This window comes from Pocillopora damicornis, chromosome 2 (genome assembly GCF_964200805.1).
Source record: "Pocillopora damicornis chromosome 2, jaPocDami1.2, whole genome shotgun sequence".
Lineage (NCBI taxonomy): Eukaryota > Metazoa > Cnidaria > Anthozoa > Scleractinia > Pocilloporidae > Pocillopora > Pocillopora damicornis.
Genome location: NC_142671.1, coordinates 30,907,457 through 30,932,927, shown reverse-complemented (window position 1 = coordinate 30,932,927; position 25,471 = coordinate 30,907,457). Strand labels below are relative to the sequence as shown.

Below are 25,471 nucleotides of genomic sequence, written 5' to 3'. Positions count from 1 at the left end.
GTTATTGAACTTCTTTTAAGTTAGTAGAGCAGATTTATTTGAAAAGAAAATTTCTATTCCCCGGCTTCATATCAATATATTTGTAGAGAGAAGTTGTTTTGTCCCCGTGAAAACCAAAGCAGCCTAGTCAATTCTCGCTTGACTGCCTCTTCAGTCAGCTCTCTGTTATATGAAGCAGTGCGTTTACTTAAAGTATGAGAATGGATGGAGGATTTCTCAAAATAACGATAACAACTCAAGTTTCCCTTTGGATATCTGGAGACCGAAACAACTGACAAGGTTTACAGAGGAAAAACATTACGTCATCACGTCACATTTTCTAAAAATAGGGTTTGAATGTTTGGCAATATTTTGGCGACTGCTTTTATGACCTGGGGTATAAGGGAAAACATTAACAGTCCAAATGTAAAAACGCAGAGAGGGGAAAAATAATAAATAAAGAAAAATACACCATAGAAATGAAAAGGGCTGCGCGGAATAATGAGTACTTAAGGCCGTTGATGCTAGAGGTGCTAATTATACACGTTTCGAATGTTGCTATATAGAGAACGTACTTGTCACTTGCCGTTATCTTTTGAGTTTAAAGCTACCCATGTCCAAAGTTTCCCAAAGACACCAGGCAAGCAGATTTCGGAGTGTGATTTTTTTTGTGACGTACGTCTTTCAATCTTATTATCTTAATTTGATGGCCAACAGACGCCCGCTTCAGCTCCAGTCAATCGGGTGTCTCATTAACATCCGTAGTTGACCTCTTTGACGAGTGATCTTAATTTATGCCATTAGCAAATATTGTTTGAAGGTACGACTGAGCGAAGTGATATCGTGGTGTTTTCACATTTTGGATATATGTTGTGTAAGTTGCGTCCTGTGAAGCCAATATGGAAGGAAATTAACTTGAGCTGAAGACAGGTAAGCACGTCTCGCATTCTTCCCGACGATCAATACTGCTTTCGTTGATAACATCAGACTAAATCTTCAGGCGAATGTTGGCGCTCGACTTTTGAATCATAAGCAAATTATAAGAATATATAAGCTTGAGAAAACGTTATTGTGATAATTTCCTCATACATCATTTACACATGTTTGATATTTGGATATCTTAAGATTTTGGACGCTTTCTCTTCGTCCTTGAAGTAACGTTTCATGACTTTGCTGAAGACATGCATCATAAGCTAATTTATCACGGCAGCGCTTCCGCTGATTACAAAACGATTGGCGTGCGTTTGATGAAGCAAAAACTTTCTGAGAGCGCCATACTGAATTGCATGTAGCACTATGTGTACACAGGGAAATGGTGTTCAGTTTTTACTAAAGAGAGTGCGCGCTATCGGCTGTTAATCGTTTAAATCGATATAGCTTCCTGGTTAAATAATTAATAGACGCCATTTTGGATTCGTTCGCACTTTTTCACTGAGTTTCTTCCTTTAGCGATGGCGGTTAAAGTCGTTGGATAGATTTGTAGACGCTTTTCAAACTAATACCTTGCAGAGATGTACAGTATGAAGGGAAGAAAGGATTTCTTTAAAAGCCTGCCGTGTATCGCGTGTTAAGTTTCTAGAATTTATAGAGATGTTTCGTAGAATTGCAAATTTATTCACGCACAAAGTTGGCGTGACAGATTGAGTGACGTCACTGTTGAAAAAGCTCTCTTTATTTTGAACCAACGGTGCATAACTTATAACTTCATTACTTTCAATGCATTTCGTTGACGGCTTTGGTGTGAAAAGAAAGAGAGTTTTTTTTATTACAGCACCAGGACGTGTTCATCGCTACACCTGATCTATTTCTGATTTATTTTGCTTTCCCCAAAAGTACGCGTGTTAAGAATTGAAATGCCTTTAATGCCTATTATCGGCGTGACAAATTTCTGTGTAGATAGCAAGTCACGCCATTCGAAACTCCAGAAAATACGAACAGCCCTAGCGTGACTTTAAAAGTTTCATAGCCACGACACCGAAAGAACGTCTTCGTCAGAGGTTTACAGAAAAGAGAGAGGAGGCTGGTCAGCTTATTTTTAAAAAGTAAATAAATGATAGATAAATAACTATACCGTTAGCCGAAACGACACCGGAAATAGGGTTGCTTACAGACGTAATTTCTTACAGTTCCGCTATCGCTACTCCCCGCTCGTAGCTGCTGCGACTAAACACGCTGACAAACTCTTTCCCGACGCCAAGGCAGCTCGCTCACAGGGATAACAAACTCTTGCAATTAGTGCTTTTCATGACTATCCAGCGTAGAAAATGCTTTCAAGATCCTGAAGAATCCTCGAAGACCTCTAATCTACAAGAATATAGCATTTGTTACATCGTGCCTTCAAAAATAACGTATTCATGATAGCGGAGCTCGCAGAGCTTAGCCCCATAATTATACATAACAGTAGTAACCCATCGAGCCGAAAACATTTGGATGTACGACCGTACGACCGTTCGACCGTACGACCGTTCGACCGTACGACCGTTCGACCGTACGACCGTACAAGGTGCTACTTTTAACATGCGTGGTCAAATGTACCGCGGGCACGCCAACGCCACGGCTTTGTCCAGTGGTCAGTGCACTGGGCTCCGAGTCGGACGACCCGGGTTCTAGTCCTGGCCGGGACAAGGCGTTGTGCCCTTGAGACGTGCGGGCTAAATCTATATATTATACATGTAATATGATTGCCTTTCTTTGCCAAGACCACTGAAGTGTGGATGGATCAATAACTAGTGTCCAAACGTTCTGACAATAACTTGCTTGGATTCTCTGAATGTTTTCAACTTACTTCCAAAATTCTTCAGTTCAAGATCTTCAGCATCTCTCAAAAATCTCTTAGAGGATCTTATCGGGATCTTCATTTATATTTTTCTTGTCAAGATCTTCGTGATAATGATCCTGAAAAAGTTTAGACAATATTGTGAATGATAATCTTTCTTGACTGAAATCTCTATAAAAAAATATAGGTGTTTCTACAGCTGCAGGTGACTAATTGAATTCTATCATGATTCAAAACAAAGGTCAATATCGTTTGTTACTGTCTTAGCAAGATTCTTGGCAGATCTTTAATGCCTCGTTGAGAAGAGAGAAGATAAATCGATGACCTTTTGAAAGATCAGTCTCAGAGGATCTCTGATGCACGTAAAAATCCTCGTGAAGAATTTCAAACGGGCTCTTCTGTAAACGAAACTTAATTTGTAATTCGTTATTGTCATTGTTAAGGCATCTTTGCCTTTGCACCGAATGTATCAGAAAAATGAAATGAGCAATTTCATAAAAAGGAATCCTCGCTTGTGGAAATGAAGTGAACGAAAGGAAGATCAGCCGTTCAGCTTCTTTAATTAAACGAAGAAAGATGCAAATTTGATTCGGATTACCTAAGCTAATGCAAATCTCGATGAGATGTCCTGGTTCAATACTCTACCTACTGAGCTGCAGGTAACTCATTGGTGAGCTTGACCATGGACTAAGTTCATATCTGACGGGCTTACTGCATACTACAACATTTATCTGTTTGAGCTGATATAGCTGATATGAAATAACTGTGTTTATCATAGGCAAAGGCCCTGATCAATTGGTAGCAAGCATGGCTCGTTCCGCGCCAGTTGTCGAACCATTCGCTAACATTTCAGCGCAAGAGTTGCTGAAAAATACCCCCGGGTTGTTCGGATGGGTTAGGAAGGAGGAGACTGCAGGAATACGATCGATGGTGAAAGCACTTGACTGTAAGTACTGGAAGTCACGAGCATTCTAAAAAGTATAGCAAAAAATGCAAAACAAACGAACTAACAAACAGACAAATAAACTAATAATATTAAAATGAAAGCATAACCTGAGGAAGTCCAAAAACTAGAATAGAAACATCATAAGAAACTCTACCATCCTTATGAATAGTGGCATAAAATACAGCGAAGAAATGCTTGAAGAAAAAAAGTTTTCCATCGGATCATGTTCTTCATTGTATAATTGAGCTGAACTATGCACGTGTTTTGATTGGTTCCCACTAACGAACTAATGGAGGACAGACGCATGGATGAAATTATTGACAATTTTTGCTTCTTTATTATACAAATCAGATAGATTTCATATTTCCGCGGGTTTCTTTGCTAATAGATCACAGAAGACGTCAAGATGTGTCAAGAAAATTAGTGACACACTCGGCTGCGCCTCATGTGCCACTTTTTTCGTCTTACCACATTTTGACGCCATCGGTGATCTATTACTGAACAGACGTAATCAATGAATCAATTAGTTTATTTATTAAGTTAGTACATGGGATTAGGTAGTCCTGTGTATCCAAGCCAGGGGCTCATGTATAAGACGCATGACAGTGAGCAAAATAAAATAAGATAAAAGAGAGTAAACCTACAAAAATACTACTACAATTCAAGTAAAAATATCAGGCTAGAACAAATGAAAATTTCCAAGAAACGAAACGAAGGTCAGCCCAGCAGCATCTTAAAATAAATGAAGAAAGATGCAGGTTTGATTCGAATTACCTAGGCTAATGCAAACCTGTGACAGTAAACAAGGTGAAATAATGTAAAAAAGAGAGTAAACCCACAAAATTACTACTACCATTCAAGTAAAAATATCAGGCTGGAACAATTTAAAAATTTTCCAGTTATACGGTAGTTACATTTGCTGCAAGGTTACTTAGAATCTATCAGTTAATATAGCTACTACTACAACGAAGAAATCATGCAAAGATTGTTTTACGTTTTAGGGCCCTGGCGTTATATGATCCTCAGTAAAGGATGTCTGTACTTATTCAAACAATCCGATGACCAAAACTTTTGTGAGGCAGTCCCTCTCAGCAACTTCAGGTACACTAGAACCTCGATGTAACAAACCTCTATATAACCAAGTTCTCGGTATAATTAACGATACTCTTTAGCCCAGCAAAAATTACAGTAAAATGTATGGGACAGAACCTCGATATAACGAACGCAATCCAGAAGCCCAAACGTATAATATACCCCGATATAACGAACAAATGTTATCACGTGACAAAAGACAAATACGAAACAGACCAACAAGGATCAAAATCCTTCAATTCTGTACCAATAGAACAACTTCAAAGTTAACAGCTCCTTAAGAATGCCGACACTAACACCATAGACACATCTACAGACACTAACACCATAGACACATCTTGAGATCCGCTTTATCCTCTTTGTCTTTCTCCTCGGAGATTTGTCCTCCGTGCTTTAGAAACAAGGTGCTGTACTTATGTACAGACCTGTACAGTGTACTATAGCTTCATACAGACATTAAAGCGTAAATGTTATATATTTACGGTAATTGTTTCCATCCTAAAATGCTGGGTAGCACGTCGTCACACCAAAAAAAAAAAACAACAACAACAACAACAACAACAAAAAACAAACAAAAACAAGACAAAACAAAGCAACAACTATTAACCATCCCTCGATGTAACAAAACATTTTGGTTGTTTTTCCGCAAATTCGTTAAATCGAGCTTTTCGATATAACAAACCTTCAATATAACGAACCAATTTTCTCAGTTCCCTAGCACTTCGTTTGATAGAGGTTCCACTGTACCTATTTGAGAATTTAATGACGTAGGGGTTAAGAGTAAAGTTGGGTATTTCCACTGCTTGAGGTTGGGAAAAAGTCAACTGTCTTTATATTCTTTCAGAGTGTGTAATGCTCCTGAGAAATCTAAGTATCCGTGGGTTTTCAAACTGATTCATACTAAGTCATGTGACGTCAAGACGTTAGTGTTTGCTGTAGACACAGATTTTGATTTAAAGGCAAGTATTTAATGTGTTGCCATTACAACTCCTAAACACGTGACAAATGAAACACTCATACATGTTTCTAGCGAGATGTAATTTTATGCCAAAAAAATACCATTGAGCGGCTGGAATTGCGATAAACTTAAAAAGAAACAAAACAACTTAGTAATGAGACGTTGCCGCAACTCAATGGAGACCTGGAAAAGTCAAGCAAGCAAGAATTTTTACAGCTGTAGAGTATTAAAAAAAGTAGCTTGAAACCACAAATTTGAGGAATACAATGCGATGCAATCAAAAGCCAACCCCACACATTCCGGCCCGTTTCAGACTCCAGATTACTTTTCATATGTTCAAATTTGAAATTTCATATCGAATTTATTAAAACTACGATAGCTCATTTAGACATCAAACTTAATTAGCCCTCAGTAAAACTGCCTGTATGCCTAGAGGAATAAATTTGCTGATGTAATTCAAATTAGCTTTGGAAATAACTGTTTCCTTCTTATGAATGAAAGTTCAAACTGTTTGATTTTTGACAGAAATGGCAAGACGCTATAGCAAGAGACATGGAAAAATATTGCGGTGATTCATCGTGGTAGGTGACGAAGGCGACATTGAAGTAAAAGAGTAAAATGCTTCAGTTGTGTAGGTTAAGTTATCAGGAATTGACGATAAATGAACGATGCACTATCGAGTGCTAGAGATCTAAAAAATCCTATTTCAAAATAGACTATTCAAACATGATATATTTTTTCTTTATATTCTTCATCGCGCTGCCTCAAATGTTCCTTGATAAATCAGCTGTAAGAGAACTAAGGAAGACGATAAGAGTTTGCAAAGCTGTGATATTGTTGAAATGTATACTGCTTTACAGGGCAGACGACGCTGACGGATACTGTTCTATCGACGATGACGTACCATCCAAACCACCGAGTCGTGTCCAAACATTCCAACTAAGAGAAAGACCGCCTGCACCTCTTCCGGATACTAGACGACGTCATTCTTGTTCATTTACCTCTACTGATCTACGGCAAAAGCCATTGCCTTCCCTTCCTGATATATCGCAAAAGCCATTGCCTCCCCCTCCAGGACACGAGAAACCAGAACCTGCAAGAAAACCACCTCCTAATCTGAAGCCCGCAATACTGTCTCGCCCACCTGCGAGGGCGACACAACCAAGCCCAGTAACAATGGGGAGATTTCCAGGACGTTCATCAGATTCATCTGGTCCCACACCTCAGGGATATGAGGACGTAATTAATCAACTTCAAAAAGCCAAAGTAAATCCTACTGATATGAGAGGTAACATGTTCTTTATTACGTTGAAAGAAAAAGGCGGACTGGAAATTCGAAAGCAGTCTTATTAACTCAAGCATTTTGAATGCAATTACAGCTGAGCATTAGTTTTTTGGAGATCGGAGGTAAAAGAGGCTGCTTCACCTTTTTTCATGTGGAAAAGCTTACACTTTCCAAGCCAGTCATTTGCATCGCCCATCTCTTGCCATCCCCTTTTTTTTTGGCATATTTTTCTCATGAATCTAAATTTGATAACCTTCTATGACTTGGAGGAAGGCTATTTTTTTACTTAGTTTCCGCGCGTGTTTTTGTTTGATCCTTTTGGTGAAAGTACTTTTCAGTGTTGTTCTAGATGTTACTCAGTGTGTTATGGCCATAAGGGAGAATACAGTCTTTTTTTGGAATTATGCACCCAAGTAAAATTAAGTGTATGTTAATTTTGTCACCGTTGCTGCGTACGCAGCGTCAAAATATACCTAAAAAGTCTTGACCCAGGCCCTTTAAAACCTTTGTAGTAACAAATAGTTCAGGAAAGAGCGAGTTTTCACTAATTCTTAAAAAATTATGCTTTTCAGGCTCTGCGTCCACTTTACCACCCCCTCCTGTAGCTGGCCCAGCAGCTCTTCGCAAACCAATAAAGCTCGGAAGGTAAGCAAATGCAAAAAGAGATATCCAGGGTAAACTTCCTCATCGATGATATGTGCATTGATAGTGTTTTTGTCTGTAACAGAGGTGACCCTGATGGACAAAGCTTTAAAGTCAAACACAAGGAAGTGAGTTTCCAAAATGTTATTTTGTTTTTTAGATAGATTGATAATTTAAAAGGAATAACTCACAGCCAAAGGCTGAATTGAATAATTATTTACAATATAAACATAGTCCAATTAAAACTAGGGCTATTTACAAAGAGTCTCTATATAACTACAGTGCTCCGTACAAATTACTGGCTACCAAACATTGCTATTTACTCGTTGGCACCTGGCCGGGATGAATGAGTTTTTGAAACGGTTAGTGTGAATTGTGGTGGATTGAAAGTTTTTTTGCTTCTCAAGCTATATGAGCCTTGTTGACGTGGGGGGAGTAGATGTGCGAGACTGAGATCGTTCGATTTGGTGATGCCACCAAATAGCTTAGAGCAGTCATCATCGCGTCTTTGGCGTAGGGTACAGAGTCCATAGCTGTCTAGGGATTGTTTATACAATTGAGAAGGCGCGATTATTGACATGGCTCTTTTCTGGACACGCTCGAGGTCTTCACTAACGTACTTAGGAAGGCTTTGGTGGAAAGTAGGTGTACAGTATTCTAATACCGATCTTATAAACTGTTCAATAGAATTGTATAAGATAGGTTTGTTTTTCCTTAGGCACTCTGAACGAGCTGTTTGATTGAAAAAGTTAAAGAAAGCGCATACTTGTAAAGATGAGAAATGAGCACGATTTAGCTTGTGTTTAATTCAATGCTATGTTTTGCGCCGCGAACCTAGAATGCTCCCTAATGCCATGAATCAAAATCTACTTTTTTAACGGCACAACGTGCAAAAGGTTTATATCATTTTGAAGTTAGACTTGATTTAGATCACAAACAACGCATTAGAACTGAGCTTCTTATAGTTAAACGGTAGTCGTCTCACTGGGTCTCATTTCTACCATTGTTGAAGAGTGGAATTCTCGCATTTTAACGATCGATTTATTTCTTCTTGAATTGTTTTGTTAATCTATGAGTTCGGTTCATCTTTGGTAGCTTCAATCGTGCACGCACTAAGCTTTTTACAGCTGGGGCATATCTCACGATAAGAAAGCAAGATATCGACACTTGTAGCTTAATGACTTATTTTCTCTAGTTGAAGAAAGATAGTAAACAGAAGATTAGCTTTCGCTGTTATATTAAGAGCCCCCCGAACTTGAGAAATTCAATTCTTTAGTTTTTTCTACTGTATCTAATAAACAGTCCACATATTTGGCTAAAGATTTAGCTCATGATGAACTTCGAAGAACAACCTGAATAACGAACTTGTATGGGGAAGGTATTCCTTTTATTAACCACACCCTTTGAGGATGTGAAACCTCACTGAAGCGAAAAAAAACCTCTCCCAGAGGGTATGCAATAGATTTCCGCTTCATGAATCGTTTTAAGGATAAAGCTTTATTTTCCTTACAACTTTTCTGTTGCCTATTTTCTCTCCTCATTTGAAGGGAGTCCTTCCATCTTCAGCATTGCTACTTGACTTAGACAAGACGGAGGTCAATTCGTGAGTAAAATTCGCTTTTCTTTTTTTTCATGTTGAGGTTCAAATATTTGACTCAAACTGCTGGCGATGGTGATCTGAATTCACTTACAAGTAGCTTTCCTTCTTTTTTTCTTGTTCTTGCCGTAGCCTTCTTGAGAACAAATATGGCGTTTATATTGTTCGTAATAGCCAAACTGCACAGTCAAGGATGGTAAGAAGATACATAATTCTTTAATCTTTGTTTTAGCCTACATGTAGCCACACCCTCCCCCCGTAAGGTGAGACGGAGACGGGGGTGGGGAGGGGGGTAGGGAGTGGGGTGGTCCCAAGCCTTAACCGTGATTCACTTTGAAACTTTATTGGAAAAGATCGGCTTTGGCTGAGTGTCTCATAATTTAAGATAATGAAAAGCAACAAACCCTCATACTGAAACATTGCCCATGTTGATAATAATAGGCCAGTTTTCAGATTAGTGAGGTTCAATTTGAGGGGACGTTTTGTAACTTACGGACTCACGTGATGTTGATTACCTTCCTGTCCTTCGTACATACTGCCCGTTGTTACCAGAGCCACATATTCTAGTGGCTAACATTCTAAGTAAACTGATGGTTTCATACCTTGTATTGACCGACCGTTCTAAAAGTAGTTAAATATTGTTTTGTTTGAAAATCAATTTGACTTAAATGTTCTGGTTTTTTGCAAGTCACAGCGGAAAAACTGAACTCGGAAACGCGGGGGGACAATGGGGCTGAGTTCAATAGGAGAATTAAACCTGGGTCTCTCAGATTATCACCTTTCCAAACCACTTATTACGCAAACCACTACCTCTTATGAAAAGCCTCACCACATACGGATGTTGTTACACACCTCCTCAGGTCAGCCGGCCATGTTGCCAAAATTATACGTGGAAAAGACCTAGTATAGAATACATGACACATTAAGCTAAAAAATAAACAAAATAAAATAGGCACTCTAAGAAAACGTTCCTCATATGCAGTTATTTCTTTTGTGCAGGCGTTGTCGGTGTGCACTGGTGACCGAATTCGTCATTATGTGATATTCCATGATCAGGTATGAGAGAGCAACTGAGGAAATCTTAGAGTTACATCGTTTTTCTCTTCCATTCACAAAATCGTAAAACTTGTCACTTCTCGTCCACAGAATCAAGGGTACGCTCTGCAACCTGAAGGGCCAAGATTTGATAAACTAGAGGAAATGATAGAGCATTACCACGACTTCAACCTGCCTAAGTGTGACTCAAAACTCACGAGGCCCTTTCGATCATGATCAATGCACACGACGTGACTGGAGAAGAATTTTCAAAATGAAAAAAGAAAACTTACAAGTAAATCGAGTGCTTGCTAGGATTGCAAGCAATGACAATTCTCGTTTGTGCACTTCTCTTGTAAGAAGGAAGACTGAAGGCGCAGCGCAGCCTTCGAAATATTTACTTTATTGCTGTAACTCGCTTTCTTATCCAGGTCTTTCATAATTATGGATCTGCTCCCCTGTCCACGGAGTGGACGACCAATTAAGTAGAATACAATAGAGGAGCATACAGAAAGCCCGTACGCGTGTAGGTTTAGATTTTTTAGAAATATGATATAACTGTGAAGCAATAGTAATTCAACTCGAGAAATTTTCATTTATCAAGTTTACTATGTCGTCCATTCGTTGAGGAACCCTTATCCGGGTCACTCTGTTTTCAGATGGGAGTGTCCGCTCAAAGGGCGTTCCCCATGGGAAGTTCGCATTATGGGGGTTGTGTTAAGGGCACCCACTTCCACCGCTGTTTTTCGAGTTTAGTTCCTTGGACTTGGCGGCATCTTGCACATCAGAATGGACCACAGCGTAAATTAATTCTCAATTTAATTTCTTCCTGCGTTTCTTTTCTCCATCACACAATGGTCACCCTAAATTTTATGGCTTGGCTCGATTGTACAACAACTACCTGCGATAGACTAAAGGTCTACTTCACTCCATTTCTGCCTCATAGTTATTTTGTGACTGGTCAAGAGATTATCACAGTTTTTTATCTCTTGGCCTAACATATTGCTAACAAAGGTTCTGGGACAAGTGACTACGGAAAACAAATTTTTGCACTCGGTGTATGATAACGGACCGTACGAAATTTTCAAATAATATATTTTCAATACCGTTTGCGTCTATTGTACTTTCTGTCTTAATTGGTTGTTTTATGAGCTGCACACGATTGCCAATTAGTTGGCAATAGTCTGTAGCTTTTGTTTCTCTTTTGGTTGATTGAGAGTCTGCTCTATTTTCTTTGTAAAAGCTCGAAGATCTTAGGAAACAGTGTGTCTCTTTGGGAATATGAGGTGAAAGGGATGCAACATTTAATGGAAGGTACTTCTTTTATCCCTATAGTGATATTCTGAAGAGCTTTGTTTGGGAACTCCGTCATGGCATATTCGCCTGGAACTTTACTCGGTACCAAGGCCCCTCCTTTCTATTTGTCTAGGAGAAAACTAAAAATATTTAGGTTTCATAATTCTATATGTTGTTTTCCATCAGAGGTAAACAACGTAGATCACAGCAGAGCTGAATTGGAATTTTATTGCTGAGAAATTGATCAATGACTCTCGTTCAATTAACCGGAAAATTTATGCTTTGAGTGCGAATCGTTCACTTCACTTAGAGCACCTAAAATTCGTCAATAACAAGTGGCTTTCTGCATTACGAAACTGAATTGTCCATTTGGTTTTGAATATCATTCGAGCATCATTCATCAGGGGATACTTGTCATTAGCGGTGAGTACATTTATGTCGTAAAGAACAAAACTTTTACAGGCTTCTTAAATTTCATCAAAAGTATGACAAAAATGAATTAATAGAACGGAAAATCCTGTTGCGGAACATCAATGATAGTACATTGGATTTCTTTCTCATCTTTAAATCGCTTTTTTTCTAGCGCTGACCTTCTGTTACATCGTGGTTGTGTTTGTGCATTATTTGGTAAATAGATGTTCAATTCCACTTTGTTCTTCGGGCAAAACTACCAGTTGTGGCGTACAATGGTGTGTGGATTGAATGTCTGTCTCACTTTTTACGTTAATTCCTGTCGATTTATTAACAAAGGGTAACACTTGAGACCTTTTTCGGCGATGAAAATGAAATTTCATCAATCGGCGCGAACTTCCTGTTTAAATATAAGAAAATGGATTTATTACAAGATCTGGTGTAAATGGTTCTTCGAACCATTCAGCTGTGGCCGATGAATCGAAAGACCCAGCTAATGAATTAGTTTGTAGTTGGTAGAATGACCACGTAGATATTTAATCGGCTTTATAACTCGCATAAAAACAACTAACGTCACAATTCGGTACACTTTGTAACAATACTTTGACGGGGATGGAGCTCAATTTTGAATGACAAATTATGTTTTAAATTCTAGTCTTCTCGGATAAGGACGATAAACCGTGGGCCCCATCTATTGTCTTTTCTCTGTACTGGTCAGCAAGGGACGTTAAAAAACCTTCTCACTTCTCGTAAAGATTAGGGGAAGTAGCTCTCATTGTTATGGTCTGGCCTTGTCATTGTTTATACAGGCTCCCATTTAAACCAGCCTCGAGCTGAACTGGGCCAGCCTGTCTAAATATCGCAAGAATATCGCAAATACATACACTTTACCGTTACTAGCAAGTTTCATTACCGGGCCTATAGTCGATACTTTCATTTGGAGTATCTTATCATTGTGACAAATATAAATATGATCTAAGGCTAGTTTTACATGACGTATATAACCTTCTGTTTTATTTACTTCAATGAAATATCAAACGTTATTCCAAACATTCGCAATATTCCAACCATCCAATAGTCATAGCGACTGCTTTTTTCATGAAGTTTCTTGTTCATCACCCTTCATGATATTGAAGAAGGGTTATTTACCACTTTAGAGCTTCAAGAAGACTTTTTACGACTTTCGGTGTCATATGCTAATGATATATCGAAAATAAACTCGAAACTGCTGTGAATTTCTAATTATATTAGTGATGGCAGCGTTGGGTCAATCGACTTCCTCTTAATTGGGGTTTTTAAGAGACTTGTCTTCAGACGAAACCAGCGGGATAATGAGAGAAATTTTTATAAAGAAATCGTTTCTTTTAAGGCTGTGGTGCAAAATCGTTGCGGAATATATCAGGATAATTTGCTTTGTCGACTGATTTGATCGTAAAATTATGACCCACCATTAATTCTCAGGCGATTCTATTGGCTCAATTACATCACGTGGTGCAAAATCACTGGACAGTTAACCGGCTCACAATAACCCTCAGTCACAACGATATTTGTCTTCCAATTATTTCCGTCGAAAAGAACAAAGCTAGCGGGAAGAGCCATCTCAAGAGTTTCACTTTCTCATCTTTGTTACATTACATGGAAGGAAAACGAACTCGTTTTGTAGAGTCTTGCGCAAGAGACATTAAAAACTGATCTCGAATGCTGCTCTGAAAATTACAAAAACGTAAACAAATTGTGCTGTCAACGCGCGATGGGGCAATTAGTGGTACATTTCTGGTAGGTTATAAAATCATTCAACCTCTTCTGGCTCGTTGATTTGTCGACTGGTAATGTCCTTGGCAGAGATGTTTGCTCAAAATCTTACATTTGCCTTCGAAGCCTCGCCTCTTTGCCAAATATTCAATTCTCGGCCGACATACCAAACAGGTTTTTAATTTTAATTTTACTAATTAGCAATCGAAACGATATTCTAAACCTGATGTTTCGAGCTTTAACCCTCCTTAGAGCAAATCCAACATGGCGGGATACTCCCAAGTTCAATAGATTATCAAATGATCTAAGAAACGATTTGTAAAGATTAAAATTCGGCCAGAAATTTCAATATTATTGCTTACAACTCATTTAAGCCTTCCTCATTCTGAAAAATCTTCTTTTCTTTCTAGTTGATTCTTGCCATCTTGGTCACGTGTTTCCTACATTACCGGCCTTATCGGTGTATTCCCCCATTTTGTACTGTTGGCTTCATAAAGTCTTCGTTGTAGATGGCAAAAGTTGTTGAACCATATGCTAACATTTCGGCTCAGGAATTACTCAGCACTGGTGCCAGCTGCTCCGGCTGGGTCATGAAAGAGAGCACTTCAGGCTTACGAACGATGATCAAAGCCCTCGGTTGTAAGTATCATTTTAATCAAAGAAGGTTGGGGAAGAGTTAAGTAAATTCCCGCTCTGAACTAAAAGTGAAGGCGAAAAGTGTAAACGAACTACATTACACACTTTATACTGTCTTATTGGATGAAATTTTTTATCCTGGCAGGGCCATGGTATTACATGATCTTGAATTCTGGATGCCTTTATCTGTACAAGCATTCTGGTGACGACAACTATGCTGAGGTGTTCTCGTTGACGAATTACAGGTACACTATATATCTTAAAGCCTATTGAGTACTGTGAAGCAGAACCAGATTCGTCTCCGCCGAATCTGGCATGGAGCGTTAATGGAGGCAACTGCCATAGCAGAAGACTCGTTTCCTGCTCGTTCCGAAATCTATAACATGGTTTTCCATGTCTTTCATTCGTTCTGTTTCTTCTTTTTCTTTTCGTTTCTTCTTGTTCAATCAAAGGTGTAGTCAAGGTAAATGTGCAGCTCTGGGCTGATGACGAATTAAGACTGTGTCATGAATTATGGTCAAACTAACCCACTCTTTTTGTTTTATGCAGCGTATGTGATGCACAGGAGGTTACGAAATATACTTGGGCATTTAAACTGATCAATGAATCATATTCAATGAAAACGCTTTTCTTTGCTGTGGATTCTGAGTTTGATCTTAATGTAAGTCAATGCTATTTTCACTTCAAAGTGAGTGCTGCACGGAAATTCTGTCGTATTATGTGGTAATAGGGCGGAGTTCATACAACATTCAACCATGTTATTTGATAAACAAAGTCATCATGTGAGAAGAACACAACTGGGGAATCAAAACGTGATGATTGGATACAATAGCCGGCTGATCGAGCCCTTTAAATCATAATTAAGCAAATGCGGTTGAATTGAACTTCATTGAAGAAACAAGTGATAATTTCTTGGTGTCAATACATGGTTTCCTCTATGTTTGGAATTAGGTCCAGGCATCCTAAGGAACTTTCTTTACGCGGCCCGCTTGCTCAAAGTCCCTTGTTTCTGTACTTTTTGCCGGTATCGAACCGTTTTCTAATTGAAAGCCCATAAAAGGTAGAGTTATGAAATTCAGTTTCCCTTTCTGTATTTCTTGAGCTTTGATTTACAATTTTGCTGAGAAAAAATATGGGGAAAATTTTATATTAAATATACAAGGAAACCTTAGTATGGTTTAATTTCTTTTCTGTGTTCAGCGTTGGCAAGAAACGATAACGGAGGACAAGAAAATTTATTGCTGCCCTGTCTCAGAGTAAGATTTTAAATATAGTTTTATCAAGCTAGCTACTTCAAGTAAGACGTTATTCAACAGAAAATATTAGTAGGATTTCAATATAATTAAGTGTGCGGTCTGGTTTCAAACCAGAGCTCGGAACGCGTGAAGCACCATAAGTAAGAGAATATGGCAACCATTAAGGCGGCAGCATTTAGTTATAATGTAACCTTTTTACGACACGTCTGCGGTTGTTTTGTATAGTGCGAATCAAATTAACTGTCTTACATTACGTACTTATGATTAGACGATGCAAGCCAGAAAAAAATAATTGTCCTAATAAGGTTTTAGTTCGTCTTCCCAATAACTGTCGAAATGTTCACACAATATTTACTCCTGCCTGACAACGCTGTTTTATTAGGACCTAACTTCTTTGAACGAACGTTAGAAAAAATTTCCATAAGATCTTTGCCTTTTGGCTCGGCTGCCTTGGTAGGAGACCGTGACCGTAGCCAAACGGTGAACGCGCTGGACTCCAGGGCACTAGTCTAAGGCAAGGAAAATGACAGTCACAATACCTAGGAGTATGAAAGGTAAACTGTCTGGGGAGTTAGACGAATGTCTGAGGGAGCGGACAGTGCATACTGTTATTTTGTTTTCATTTTAGGGTAGATCCAGCACAGGAGCACCGCTATATCAACATTAATCGAACTGGTCCATCTTGCTCACCGCCAGCTCTCGCTCGCAGACCTAATGCAAGAACAATACCTCACAATTTAGAGCTATCGCGTAATGATCCTACGGATGTCCCTGCAGGACAAGCTTCAGTCTCTAATGAGACAACAAAAGCGCACAGCAGGCCACATGCTAAAGTAACTCAGCAGGTCACATGGTACATCCCATCTCCTCATTCAGAAACCAACGTAACAACGAAGCAGCGTCCTTTTTCCGTCCTTGCGGGACCATCCCAGGAAAATAGGCTAACGCAGTCAAACGTGCCACCTTGGTTTGGAACACAACAGGAAGCAAGAATAAGACCATTACCCAAACGATCCCAGCAAAAGAAAAATGAACCTGTACAATTCTTCCAAAGGTCACTCCAAGAAGTGGAGGCTCACAGTCCATCAGGTCAGTCTCGCCCACTTCCTGGAATCACACAGATTCACGAAAGGTCAAGAAAGACACCACTAAGCAAAAAAAAAAGCTTTGAACAACTCCTCACATACCAATCATGACCCTTTCAGGCTTCGATCAAGTGCCAGGGAAAATCACTGCAGGAAGAGATTCCCTTCAGATAATCTTTAGCTGCATTCTGAATTTCTAGTTTACTAAGCTGTGACTGTATGAGGCACACTTTTGTTACATAAAAATTGGGACTTTTTTGTATTGATACTACTCTGGGAAATTTCATGCTTGATTTTACTGCATAATAGGGTATAATTTATGTCACAAGGAAGCTTTCTTCACATTTGTCATAAACCTCCATGCCTGTGTAACATAATGGACGATGACGGGAGTGTCACCCCCACTAACAGTTCCATTTTCGAGCAATCAGCTTACCGTATGGCACTTTCCTAGAATTGCCAAGTTCGTTCAGATCACCATTGACCGCAAGTAGCTCCACTCCAATGAAATCTGAAGCACTCGAAAGGTACGCATCAGTTAAATGGCAATATAATGGCGCATACATTTCAAATCTTTGTGAAGAAGATGAAAAGCTTGGTGTAAATTAAATATTCTTTTCATACATGCACGTGTTCGTATGGTATGAAATTGGCATTAAAAATAGAAGACCTGATGCATTTAATGTCTCGGTATAAATTATAGACATAACATATATTCTACGACGAAGTCATATGTGTTCTGATGGTTTCATATATATTTACCTAATAAAAAATGGTTCCCGATGTGGCCTTAGCATAGCTGACCTATTTTTGTTTTACTGTTTATCCTCACAGAGGTGCCCCGGATGGACAAAGTGTCAAGAGTGGACAAAGAGAGGTGAGCTACGGACACGAGGTATTTAAATTAGTCGGATTTCTCTGAATACAGAGAACAAATGCGAGAGAAAAGCAATTCATCCTATTCAGAAGACTATTCAGGCATTTAAAGTGAAGGGTACTTGTTGTTTGGGAATCCTCGCTTAATGTGTTATCAAATTTTGACATAAACTGACCGAAAAAATCTGCTTTCATTTTGTATTTTATGATAACTTTGGAGTACTTTGAGAGTGACTTATTTAAGGTATCGTGTATATGCGTGCTCAAAATTGGTAACCAAAGTGCCTTCTTCTAGCAGGATAAATCTTCACTGACTTTGATTCATGACATGGACAGATCACAAGCTACTATGTAAGCAACTATAATAATTTTGGTTGTCGCTTTATCTTTAAAATGCTATCCACATTTGTCCTGATTTATATATTAAGGAAGTATTCCATTTCTCCTATTGTAGGTTGCTGAAGGACAGGCCCGGAGTTTATATTTTACGCGAAAGTAAAACCAAACAATCGACAATGGTGAGAAATCAGTCCTTTGACATGTTCGATAGAAAACTAACCCACAAGAAACCCTCTCCCCGACAGCGGAAAAAAAACACAAGCAAGAAAAAAGAATCGCCGGTTTTTTTTAACCAGCCTTTTCTCGCCAGCTTTCGCCTTACCTTTTCTACGATCGAGATGGACATAGCCGAAAGGAACCCTACTTTGAATTTAAGGGACAGATGATTCTATTCATCATAGCCATCGAGTGTTAAATCCTCTTGAGCAGTCAAACTTGTTGGTATTAACAGTTCAAACAGGAGTCTCTCACTACATTTTTGTTTTGCCATTGTAAAGGTTTTGTCGGTTGGTACAGGGGATAAAGTCGTGCACTATCGGATATCTTATGACAAGGTACGGAAGCTTGTAATAGGCAACGATTGGAATAGGTTGAATGCGATATCAGGAATATTCACTACCGAGGTTTGAGTTGTCTGTCGAAAATGAAGGCTGAGGCAGATAACACAAACTCAAAGTTTGATAATTCATGATATCCTACAAAAAAAAACTGATATATTTTTTAAGTTTGCAAAGTTTGAGAACACGACACGAACGGGGGCTAAGCAAACTTCGAACTCGATCTGATTACCCAATATCTGCTGCAGATATGTAGTGGGTTATCATTTCAACTTCGAATTCACACGCTATGGTAAATTGGCTGTATGCCCTCGACCAATAAGAGATTTCATTTTAAGTCTAATGTAAAACAATGTTGTATGTCATCGTTAGCTCTTGATATTTCTCTTATTATTTCTTTCACCTTTACAGGAACAAGGATATTCTCTCAGAGAACAAGGAACCCCAAGATTTCCTGAAATAAAAGACTTGTTAAGTCATTACTCCTCGTTTGATCTCCCCACCCATGATTTGCAACTGACCGTGGCAGCCACTTACAGATAGAAATTGACAATTTTTTTTCCGAGCATAAAATAAAATATCTCTATGTGTGGCTTGTATGAAGTTTTAACGTTATAGCCCTGGCTTCTCAATCTCAAGCATTCATGATCGTCATTATGGGGCTCTTATCAATGGATATGAAGTCTGAAGAGAGCTAAATAACTTATAACTACAAAAACATTCTTGTAAGTTCAAAGTAACCATATACAATCATAAAAGGTGGCAGTAATCTTGAATAATAGGTACGCAATGCATAAATGTGTCGATTGATGAGGTCACATCATGTTGAAGTGATATTTCGTCGAGAATTTCGCAGGGCTTTTTAATATTTAATTTTACAAGGCTCGCACCTTCGACGAAATTCACTAAACTTACAATTTCTTTCCCTTGCCCTTGCTGCTATTTTTTTAAGACTATTGGTCGGAGCGTCTACACTATCCAAACGTTTCAATATTACACGTACCTACACCGTGAGTTTCTCAAATGAAGAATTCGTCAACTCAGTGAACTTCATCTCCAAAACTCAAAGGAGAGGGTGGAATAATTTAAATAGCAAAACAAACTACAAAAGTTCTGAAGATTTCAGTCGCAAATCGACCCACGAACTATACTATCGTAATATGTATGACTGTGAGTTTCCTTATTGTCCTCTAATGCTAAGATATTGAATAAGGGCACCGTTTGAAGATCCGCTATCGACAACGTGACAAACGTTCAAACACCTCGGACAAACACTGTTAAGGTCTAGTGTGGTGTCTGCTTGCCTAAGCGTAGATGACACAGTAAAAGCATTGACATTATCTATCCACTGAAACCACCACAACCCACCAAACTAAAATAAAGAACTTTCATTTTCACTAGCTAAGGTCTTTTCTCAGGCCTTCTTTACCGAAAAAAACTTTCTCTGACTCGTTGTACGTTGTACTCCCCAACACAATTACTCTGATGCTCTCTATTTTTCCATTCTTTTTATTTCCCTTCATGTATACATAGCAAATAGGCTGTTTATTATTATTGCTGAAATTGTATTCATGAGAGGATAGAACAAATACCTCCATGATGACTTGGTTCCTGGAAGAGGAAAAAGTCAAAGATGGCAAAAATTGTTAATGCGACCATTCTCCTTTTTTAGGTTGAGATATTAACGAACTATATATCAATTTCAAAAAAGTGAGGTGCACGGTGTTGCCAGCCCCCACCGACATTGTCACCTCCATAGAGTCCGGTTTTTCTTTACGCGTGTTCTAGATTGCCCATGTTCGATTTTATTTTCTCGAGGCTTTATCATTGTTGAAATTATCAAAAGCTAATAAAACAATAACAAACAACAAACAAAAACAAACACCAGTAAACATAGGAGGCTTTGCGTCATTAGTTGACATTGTTGTTTGGTTTTCATTTTCTTTTTATAATTCATACAGAGAGTTTTTCTTCTTTTTAAACCTTGTAAAAGGCAGCAAATCTCCACCAAGCAAGGAAAGCAACCGAGACAAAATGAAACAAAATGAAACAAAAAGAAAAAAAAGGCATATATGTCTCTTATCCAATCTAACCTACATGCATGTGATCCACTTTTCAGCGCAGCCATGAATTAGTTTTGAAAATCCTTCGCACTCTATACAGTTAGATGATTTTAACCTTTACAAACAGTACCTAAATGACAGAAAAAGCCTCTTATTGAGCAAAGCCGACGTGAAAAAACTTTATCTGTTTTGGACTCATGAGAAATACTCACCAAAATGTAAAGATGTTTTTAACCAGCATGTGGTGGAAGGGTTGTTTTCTCCGCTTTGTAAATACGATCAAGGCTTTGTGCTGAAGGCGATGGGCAAATTTTGCTGTCAACGGTACTGCCAGAAGAGAGTGAACCCTTCTCGTAACTAGAGGGGTCACCATTCGTGCGTTTTATCGCAAAAATCTGTCAAATAATCAAATAAGTTACCTAAATATGACCTGAACCTATTTCTACTTATAGTCACTCTCTATATGAGGCAATTCGAAGTTCTGAGTTATTTTGAACCAGTCAGAGCAAGTTTTCTTCGAAACCTTAGGAGGTGCCAGCCTTTCGTGGAAAACCAATTTTGCCTGAAGTTAGAGTTGCTTAACCGTGGTGATGGAGATAATTTATCATCATGCAGTGAAAGAAAAGTACTTAATTTTATTCACCCTGCATATGCTTCGAATTCTTCATTTTTGTCAGATCTCTGAGACTTAATATGTTATGCCGACGCATAATACTTGCTAGACTCTGTTGCTATCCTCAACTCTCAAAGAAAGCGACATTGTAATAATTTTAATGACAGTAGACTTGGTGAAAAGTTCAAACTGGTTTAAAATGGTGGCGTATGACCTCCTGAAGGTAAGGAACATGCCACGCTCCGTCTCCAGACTTTTCCTTTGAAAGTACAGAGTACCTTGACGTGCCGCTTTAAATGAGATTATTTAACCATTTGAAGTGTATCCAATCCCTTCATAATATAAATTCACTATAATTGGAAAATTTTTTTACAATTGTGGTTTTGCCTCCTGCCTTCGATAGCGAGAAGTATGTAGCTCCTTGTACTTACCTTTGGAACAAAGATCAGGCACTGAGTGATGGTAGTACAGAAAAGGCATAGCAAAGTGCTCAACAAGTACACTGCATCACTGTGACTCCTCAGTAGGTTCAGTATAGGAATGATAATGACACAAGGAATGAACACATTGTACACAGCAAAGCCGATCTGCTTGGAATCGTTTAGCGCTGGCATGTGGACTTTGCGAGTTTCCCATGCCAGGTAGGTGCAGAATAGCAGAAGGAAGCCTTTGTAACCATATAGCAAACCTGCCCATAAGTTTTCATATTTTGAAGTGCAGAAGGTCTGGTATGGGTAAATGGCAATGTCAGCGTCTTGGTCAATCTGAAATATTTGATAATTACGCCCATTACGTTTGTCATCTGTGATACTTCTCTTTGCTATAATTATATTACTCTGAATGAAGTAAAATTACGAACTCCTTTAAAAGGTAAAGTACTGGCTTAAACTGGACTACTAGTTGTCTCTGTTCCACATGGACAAGAAGAACAAAGCACATGTATTGCATTGTACATATGTAAAAAGGATTTATGGAAAACGTATTAAAATCATCTTGAAACATCAGAATTAAATATTCAGGTAACAACCTTTTACTTTGGGCGCAATATCAATGCTTTAAATGTATGGAGCATTCAATTATACTTTTAAGTTTTGCTCAAACTTGAATTCATGACGTGAAAAAAGTGTCCCATTAAAATAAAAAAAGACTCATAATGAAGTCGTACGGAAAGAAATAGACGAGGCTTACCCTCCTTGGGAAGGTCTTAGAAGTGGTATATGTGGGGTCCAGTATTTGCCAGGTGGAAAGGACGCAGGCGTCAATCATCAGGAGAAGAATTACCACAATGATTAGCTGGTAGTCTTGGATCACCTAAAGCAGAGGATTGAACAAATGATAAATGTTGCTCAAAATAAGCCGTGCTCTCCTATGAAATTCGTATTATTTTTAACCTGGGCTGATTGCATTCATCTTTAAGGTACATTTATCTTAGGCTTGTGGTCATCAGAAGTATGGAGGCAAGGAAATGATTTTTTAAATCCCCCCCTCCCCCATCATAGAATTCGGAAGGATACCTGGTTTTGTAATCATCGTCATCGTCATTCATTATTATTTTTCATCCGGAAGAGGCTTATTGCACTCCAAGATGACCCCTCCGCTTCTTAGCTTCAAAATATCTTAATCGTGGTCGTCTCGTGACTTTGAGAGAAAAATAAATGATCTGATTGATTGATATTCAATAACTTACCGTTTTTTTAAGTTTGTTCATAAAAATGCGATGAACCCTCCATGTCTTAGAGAATAAGGCACCGAAAGCCATGGTAAATCCAAATGATGCCGTCCATGCACTAGTCTACATAATTTGAAAGAGTAAATAGGTTGTAAATAACTCATTTGAACGAGAACTGCCTAATGCTCCACAAAAACCTACACCCTCACTCTCTACTTGGTATTTCGAAATCTTTAAACTACTGTTTTCCTTCTTTTCTAGTTTTGGCTTTGCATGCAGACCACTTCAAAACTGTGTAGCTTTCTGTCTCAATAACGTTACACTTGTGAATTCTTCCTTCATCCACGAAATTTCCAAATATCTTAACGATTGTCCAAAGTAGTCCGGGATTGCATTGTTTTTGCTTCACTCATCCCGGTTTCCGATTGGTCCAAAAAAGCTCGTACCACATCATCAACCAATCACACGATTGTGATTTAGGCATTCGCCTTTACCGTGCATTAGACTGTTAATGTACTTCTGCTCATTCCTCACTTCCCTTTAGTTCAATTTGCAACGTCATACCTGACACACTTTCCCGTGGGTCTTCTTTGAGACAATTTCAGCATCAATGCCGAAAAGGATTCCAGAAATGTAGATCAAAACACATCCCAGAATAATAATGTTATTCATATTCGGGCTGGACATTCGAATATACCTGGAGGCAGAGATAAGCATTTAATAAATGATTATGAGCGATTGTTACGGTGTTTTATGTGTGTCTAAATATATGATTAAAGTAAGATTGATTTAAGAGAATTCCCGATCTCCCAGGCGACTTCAGAAAAATCCAATAGCCAGTCTTAAACTGAGAATGAGAGCAAAGTAGTGGTAAGAATTTTCTCAACAGTTTTTAAACCCTTGCAAATGTCCCTGAACAGACCTACTCACTCAATAAACCTAGCAATGTGCAATAATCACCGAAACGAGGAGAACAAAGATGTTGCTTTCTCCACCCTATCGCTAAGGACTAAATTTACCTTCCTTCTTATCGTGATTTGCAAAATGCAGAACCGTGAATATTTAAGTCTCTTGCCGTTGGTATTGCGGTTAGTACTATTTCAGTTTTTCAACCAGAGATAATTCAACTAAACCTTATTCTTTTTATAAAATTTGGTTTTCTAGTTATCAAAAGACATAAACAATGAGACATTGGCTGAGCTAGGATCTGTCCTGGCCACTTGAGTTATGACAGTTTTAGGTGGAGGCAAAAATCTATTTCCCACGACATCTGCACTGTGAATAACCGCTAAATAAATACTTTTTATTTTCGTTCCGAAATCTTTTAAGCCCACACAACCAGGAAAAGGCTTCTATTCTTAAGACCTATATATGAATACATCTGATGGAAGTGACGGGCCTGGATTAGAAGCCTTCCTTTCTGCGCCAGATTTCATTTCACCTGGTCTCCTTCTGTATTCTGATGCTCTCTTGACACATTAAGTTTAGCTGGTTAGTTTATATCACTTGGCAGAGCCAAGAGGGCCTATCAGTGGATTAATTCAATTGTGTAAATAAGTTTTTCTCTGAACTATTGAATTTAGAGAGATAACATAGCAGAAGTGAATAAATAAGAAAATAGTGCAATGGAGAGTTTCTACCTGACATTTCGATACTTAAAGTTGAAAAAGAAGAGCCCTACCGCAAAGAGGATCCCGAACACGCACAATCCATCCATGGTAAATACCATACTCTTGGGAAGGTACCGTGGCTCAAGGATTTTTTTAATCGTGCAGGCTGGAACCTTTTTATCTGGTTAACATAAATATGCGAAAAACGCAATTCTCATTCAGTTTCCCTGTGATATTATTTCTATTATACGCAATCATAAACTCTTTGTTGTATAGTTATTTGCTTAATTGAGGAGTTTTAAAAAGTTTTTGACCACGCTTTTTGTTTTATAAAAGAAGATTGTATTGTTGACATTTGCTCAAGAGTTTTTTGTAAAAAAAAATCTACCAAAGTCTAGACGACATCTGAGCAGTACCTTCCCACTGCGCTGTTTGGCTCTTATCGACTACGATAACTTTCCTTTTCATATCATAAGTTCCAATTCGTTTCATTTCGCCACCTGTAGAGAGTAATAATACGGTAATTAAAAAAAGCATCATTTCGTTTTAGTTATCAACTTCATTAAAGGAGTACATACGTTGACGCTGATCAATGTTAAGCAAGCTTAGCCTGTCAGAGTTCTTGTAAAATTGTACCAAGCTCTGAAGAGTGAAAAAAAAATATGGAAATTACGCTTTACATTCTTCAGAAAGACAAGAATGGCTGCAAAGTATCATGACCATAAATAATTTCATGCAGAGCTTATGGTAAGAATCATTAATACTGAAATAATTAACAAGGTCAAAACGCATATGTGTGTGTCGATTGTCAGTTGTACTCCGTTCAATTTTTTCGTTTTTTGTTGCATGGATCGTTAAAGAAACAATTACTTATGCGTTTATGGTGTATCGCCTTTGTTTTCTAACGATAACTATACCTAACAAAGGAGTTTGACCTTCAAGAAAACAAAATGCTGGGAAATCACAGTGATACATATAATAGGGCACTTACAGACATT

At 38.4% G+C, this 25,471-nt stretch overlaps 3 protein-coding genes and 1 pseudogene across 9 annotated transcripts in view; 2 read left to right on the top strand and 2 right to left on the bottom strand.

Annotated features, from left to right (window-relative positions):
• The first annotated feature begins 518 nt into the window (after positions 1–518).
• LOC113678172 (SH3 domain-binding protein 2) lies at positions 519–11,418 on the top strand. Its single transcript, XM_089198407.1, has 12 exons — positions 519–909; positions 3,534–3,701; positions 4,703–4,802; positions 5,638–5,752; positions 6,277–6,332; positions 6,612–7,039; positions 7,609–7,681; positions 7,764–7,806; positions 9,226–9,281; positions 9,408–9,471; positions 10,275–10,331; positions 10,422–11,418. Exons 2-12 carry the CDS (start codon positions 3,563–3,565, stop codon positions 10,545–10,547), a joined length of 1,257 nt encoding a protein of 418 aa, XP_089054533.1. The 5' UTR covers positions 519–909; positions 3,534–3,562; the 3' UTR covers positions 10,548–11,418.
• A 315-nt stretch (positions 11,419–11,733) lies between these two features.
• The window catches only part of LOC149050821 (uncharacterized), a 45,717-nt gene continuing 31,979 nt past the window's right edge, over positions 11,734–25,471 (top strand). The window contains exons 1-12 of one of the 6 annotated variants that reach the window (XM_089198402.1): positions 11,734–12,029; positions 14,180–14,408; positions 14,551–14,650; positions 14,955–15,066; positions 15,606–15,661; positions 16,290–16,750; positions 17,201–17,273; positions 17,581–17,623; positions 17,918–17,973; positions 18,077–18,140; positions 18,459–18,515; positions 18,930–19,117. In XM_089198402.1, the coding sequence (XP_089054528.1) occupies positions 14,279–14,408; positions 14,551–14,650; positions 14,955–15,066; positions 15,606–15,661; positions 16,290–16,750; positions 17,201–17,273; positions 17,581–17,623; positions 17,918–17,973; positions 18,077–18,140; positions 18,459–18,515; positions 18,930–19,061 (1,284 nt within the window). In that variant the 5' untranslated portion in view covers positions 11,734–12,029; positions 14,180–14,278 and the 3' untranslated portion in view covers positions 19,062–19,117. Of the gene's footprint in view, positions 12,030–14,179; positions 14,409–14,550; positions 14,651–14,954; positions 15,067–15,605; positions 15,662–16,289; positions 16,751–17,200; positions 17,274–17,580; positions 17,624–17,917; positions 17,974–18,076; positions 18,516–18,929; positions 19,118–25,471 lie in introns of those variants that run through there. The other 5 variants (XM_089198404.1, XR_016184437.1, XR_016184436.1 and 2 more) reach the window with 5 other exon arrangements.
• LOC149050823 (gamma-aminobutyric acid type B receptor subunit 2-like) lies at positions 20,009–21,952 on the bottom strand. Its single transcript, XM_027195016.2, has 3 exons — positions 21,626–21,952; positions 20,794–20,976; positions 20,009–20,129 (listed from the first exon to the last, which is right to left on the bottom strand). The coding sequence occupies exons 1-2, from the start codon at positions 21,806–21,808 to the stop codon at positions 20,812–20,814; spliced, it is 348 nt and encodes a 115-aa protein (XP_027050817.2). The 5' UTR covers positions 21,809–21,952; the 3' UTR covers positions 20,009–20,129; positions 20,794–20,811.
• Positions 23,422–25,471, bottom strand: part of LOC149050822 (gamma-aminobutyric acid type B receptor subunit 1-like) — a 7,105-nt pseudogene continuing 5,055 nt past the window's right edge. Inside the window, exons 6-10 of the transcript XR_016184091.1 lie at positions 25,469–25,471; positions 25,052–25,115; positions 24,890–24,973; positions 24,504–24,654; positions 23,422–23,560 (exon numbers count right to left, since the gene is read on the bottom strand). The exon at positions 25,469–25,471 is cut by the window's right edge and continues 93 nt beyond it. The product of XR_016184091.1 is annotated as a gamma-aminobutyric acid type B receptor subunit 1-like (transcript). The remainder of the gene's footprint in view (positions 23,561–24,503; positions 24,655–24,889; positions 24,974–25,051; positions 25,116–25,468) is intronic.

What these genes read in the sequence shown, in the direction of transcription:
- LOC113678172 (XM_089198407.1), top strand. Translation starts at nt 3,563, where the DNA reads ATGGCTCGTTCCGCGCCAGTTGTCGAACCATTCGCTAACATTTCAGCG. An exon ending in GATGGTGAAAGCACTTGACT is followed by an intron (nt 3,702 to 4,702) that starts GTAAGTACTGGA and finishes TTTACGTTTTAG; the next exon opens with GGCCCTGGCGTTATATGATC. An exon ending in TATTGCGGTGATTCATCGTG is followed by an intron (nt 6,333 to 6,611) that starts GTAGGTGACGAA and finishes ACTGCTTTACAG; the next exon opens with GGCAGACGACGCTGACGGAT.
- LOC149050823 (XM_027195016.2), bottom strand. Translation starts at nt 21,808, where the DNA reads ATGCCAGCGCTAAACGATTCCAAGCAGATCGGCTTTGCTGTGTACAAT. An exon ending in GCCTGATCTTTGTTCCAAAG is followed by an intron (nt 20,977 to 21,625) that starts GTAAGTACAAGG and finishes ATTATTTGACAG; the next exon opens with ATTTTTGCGATAAAACGCAC.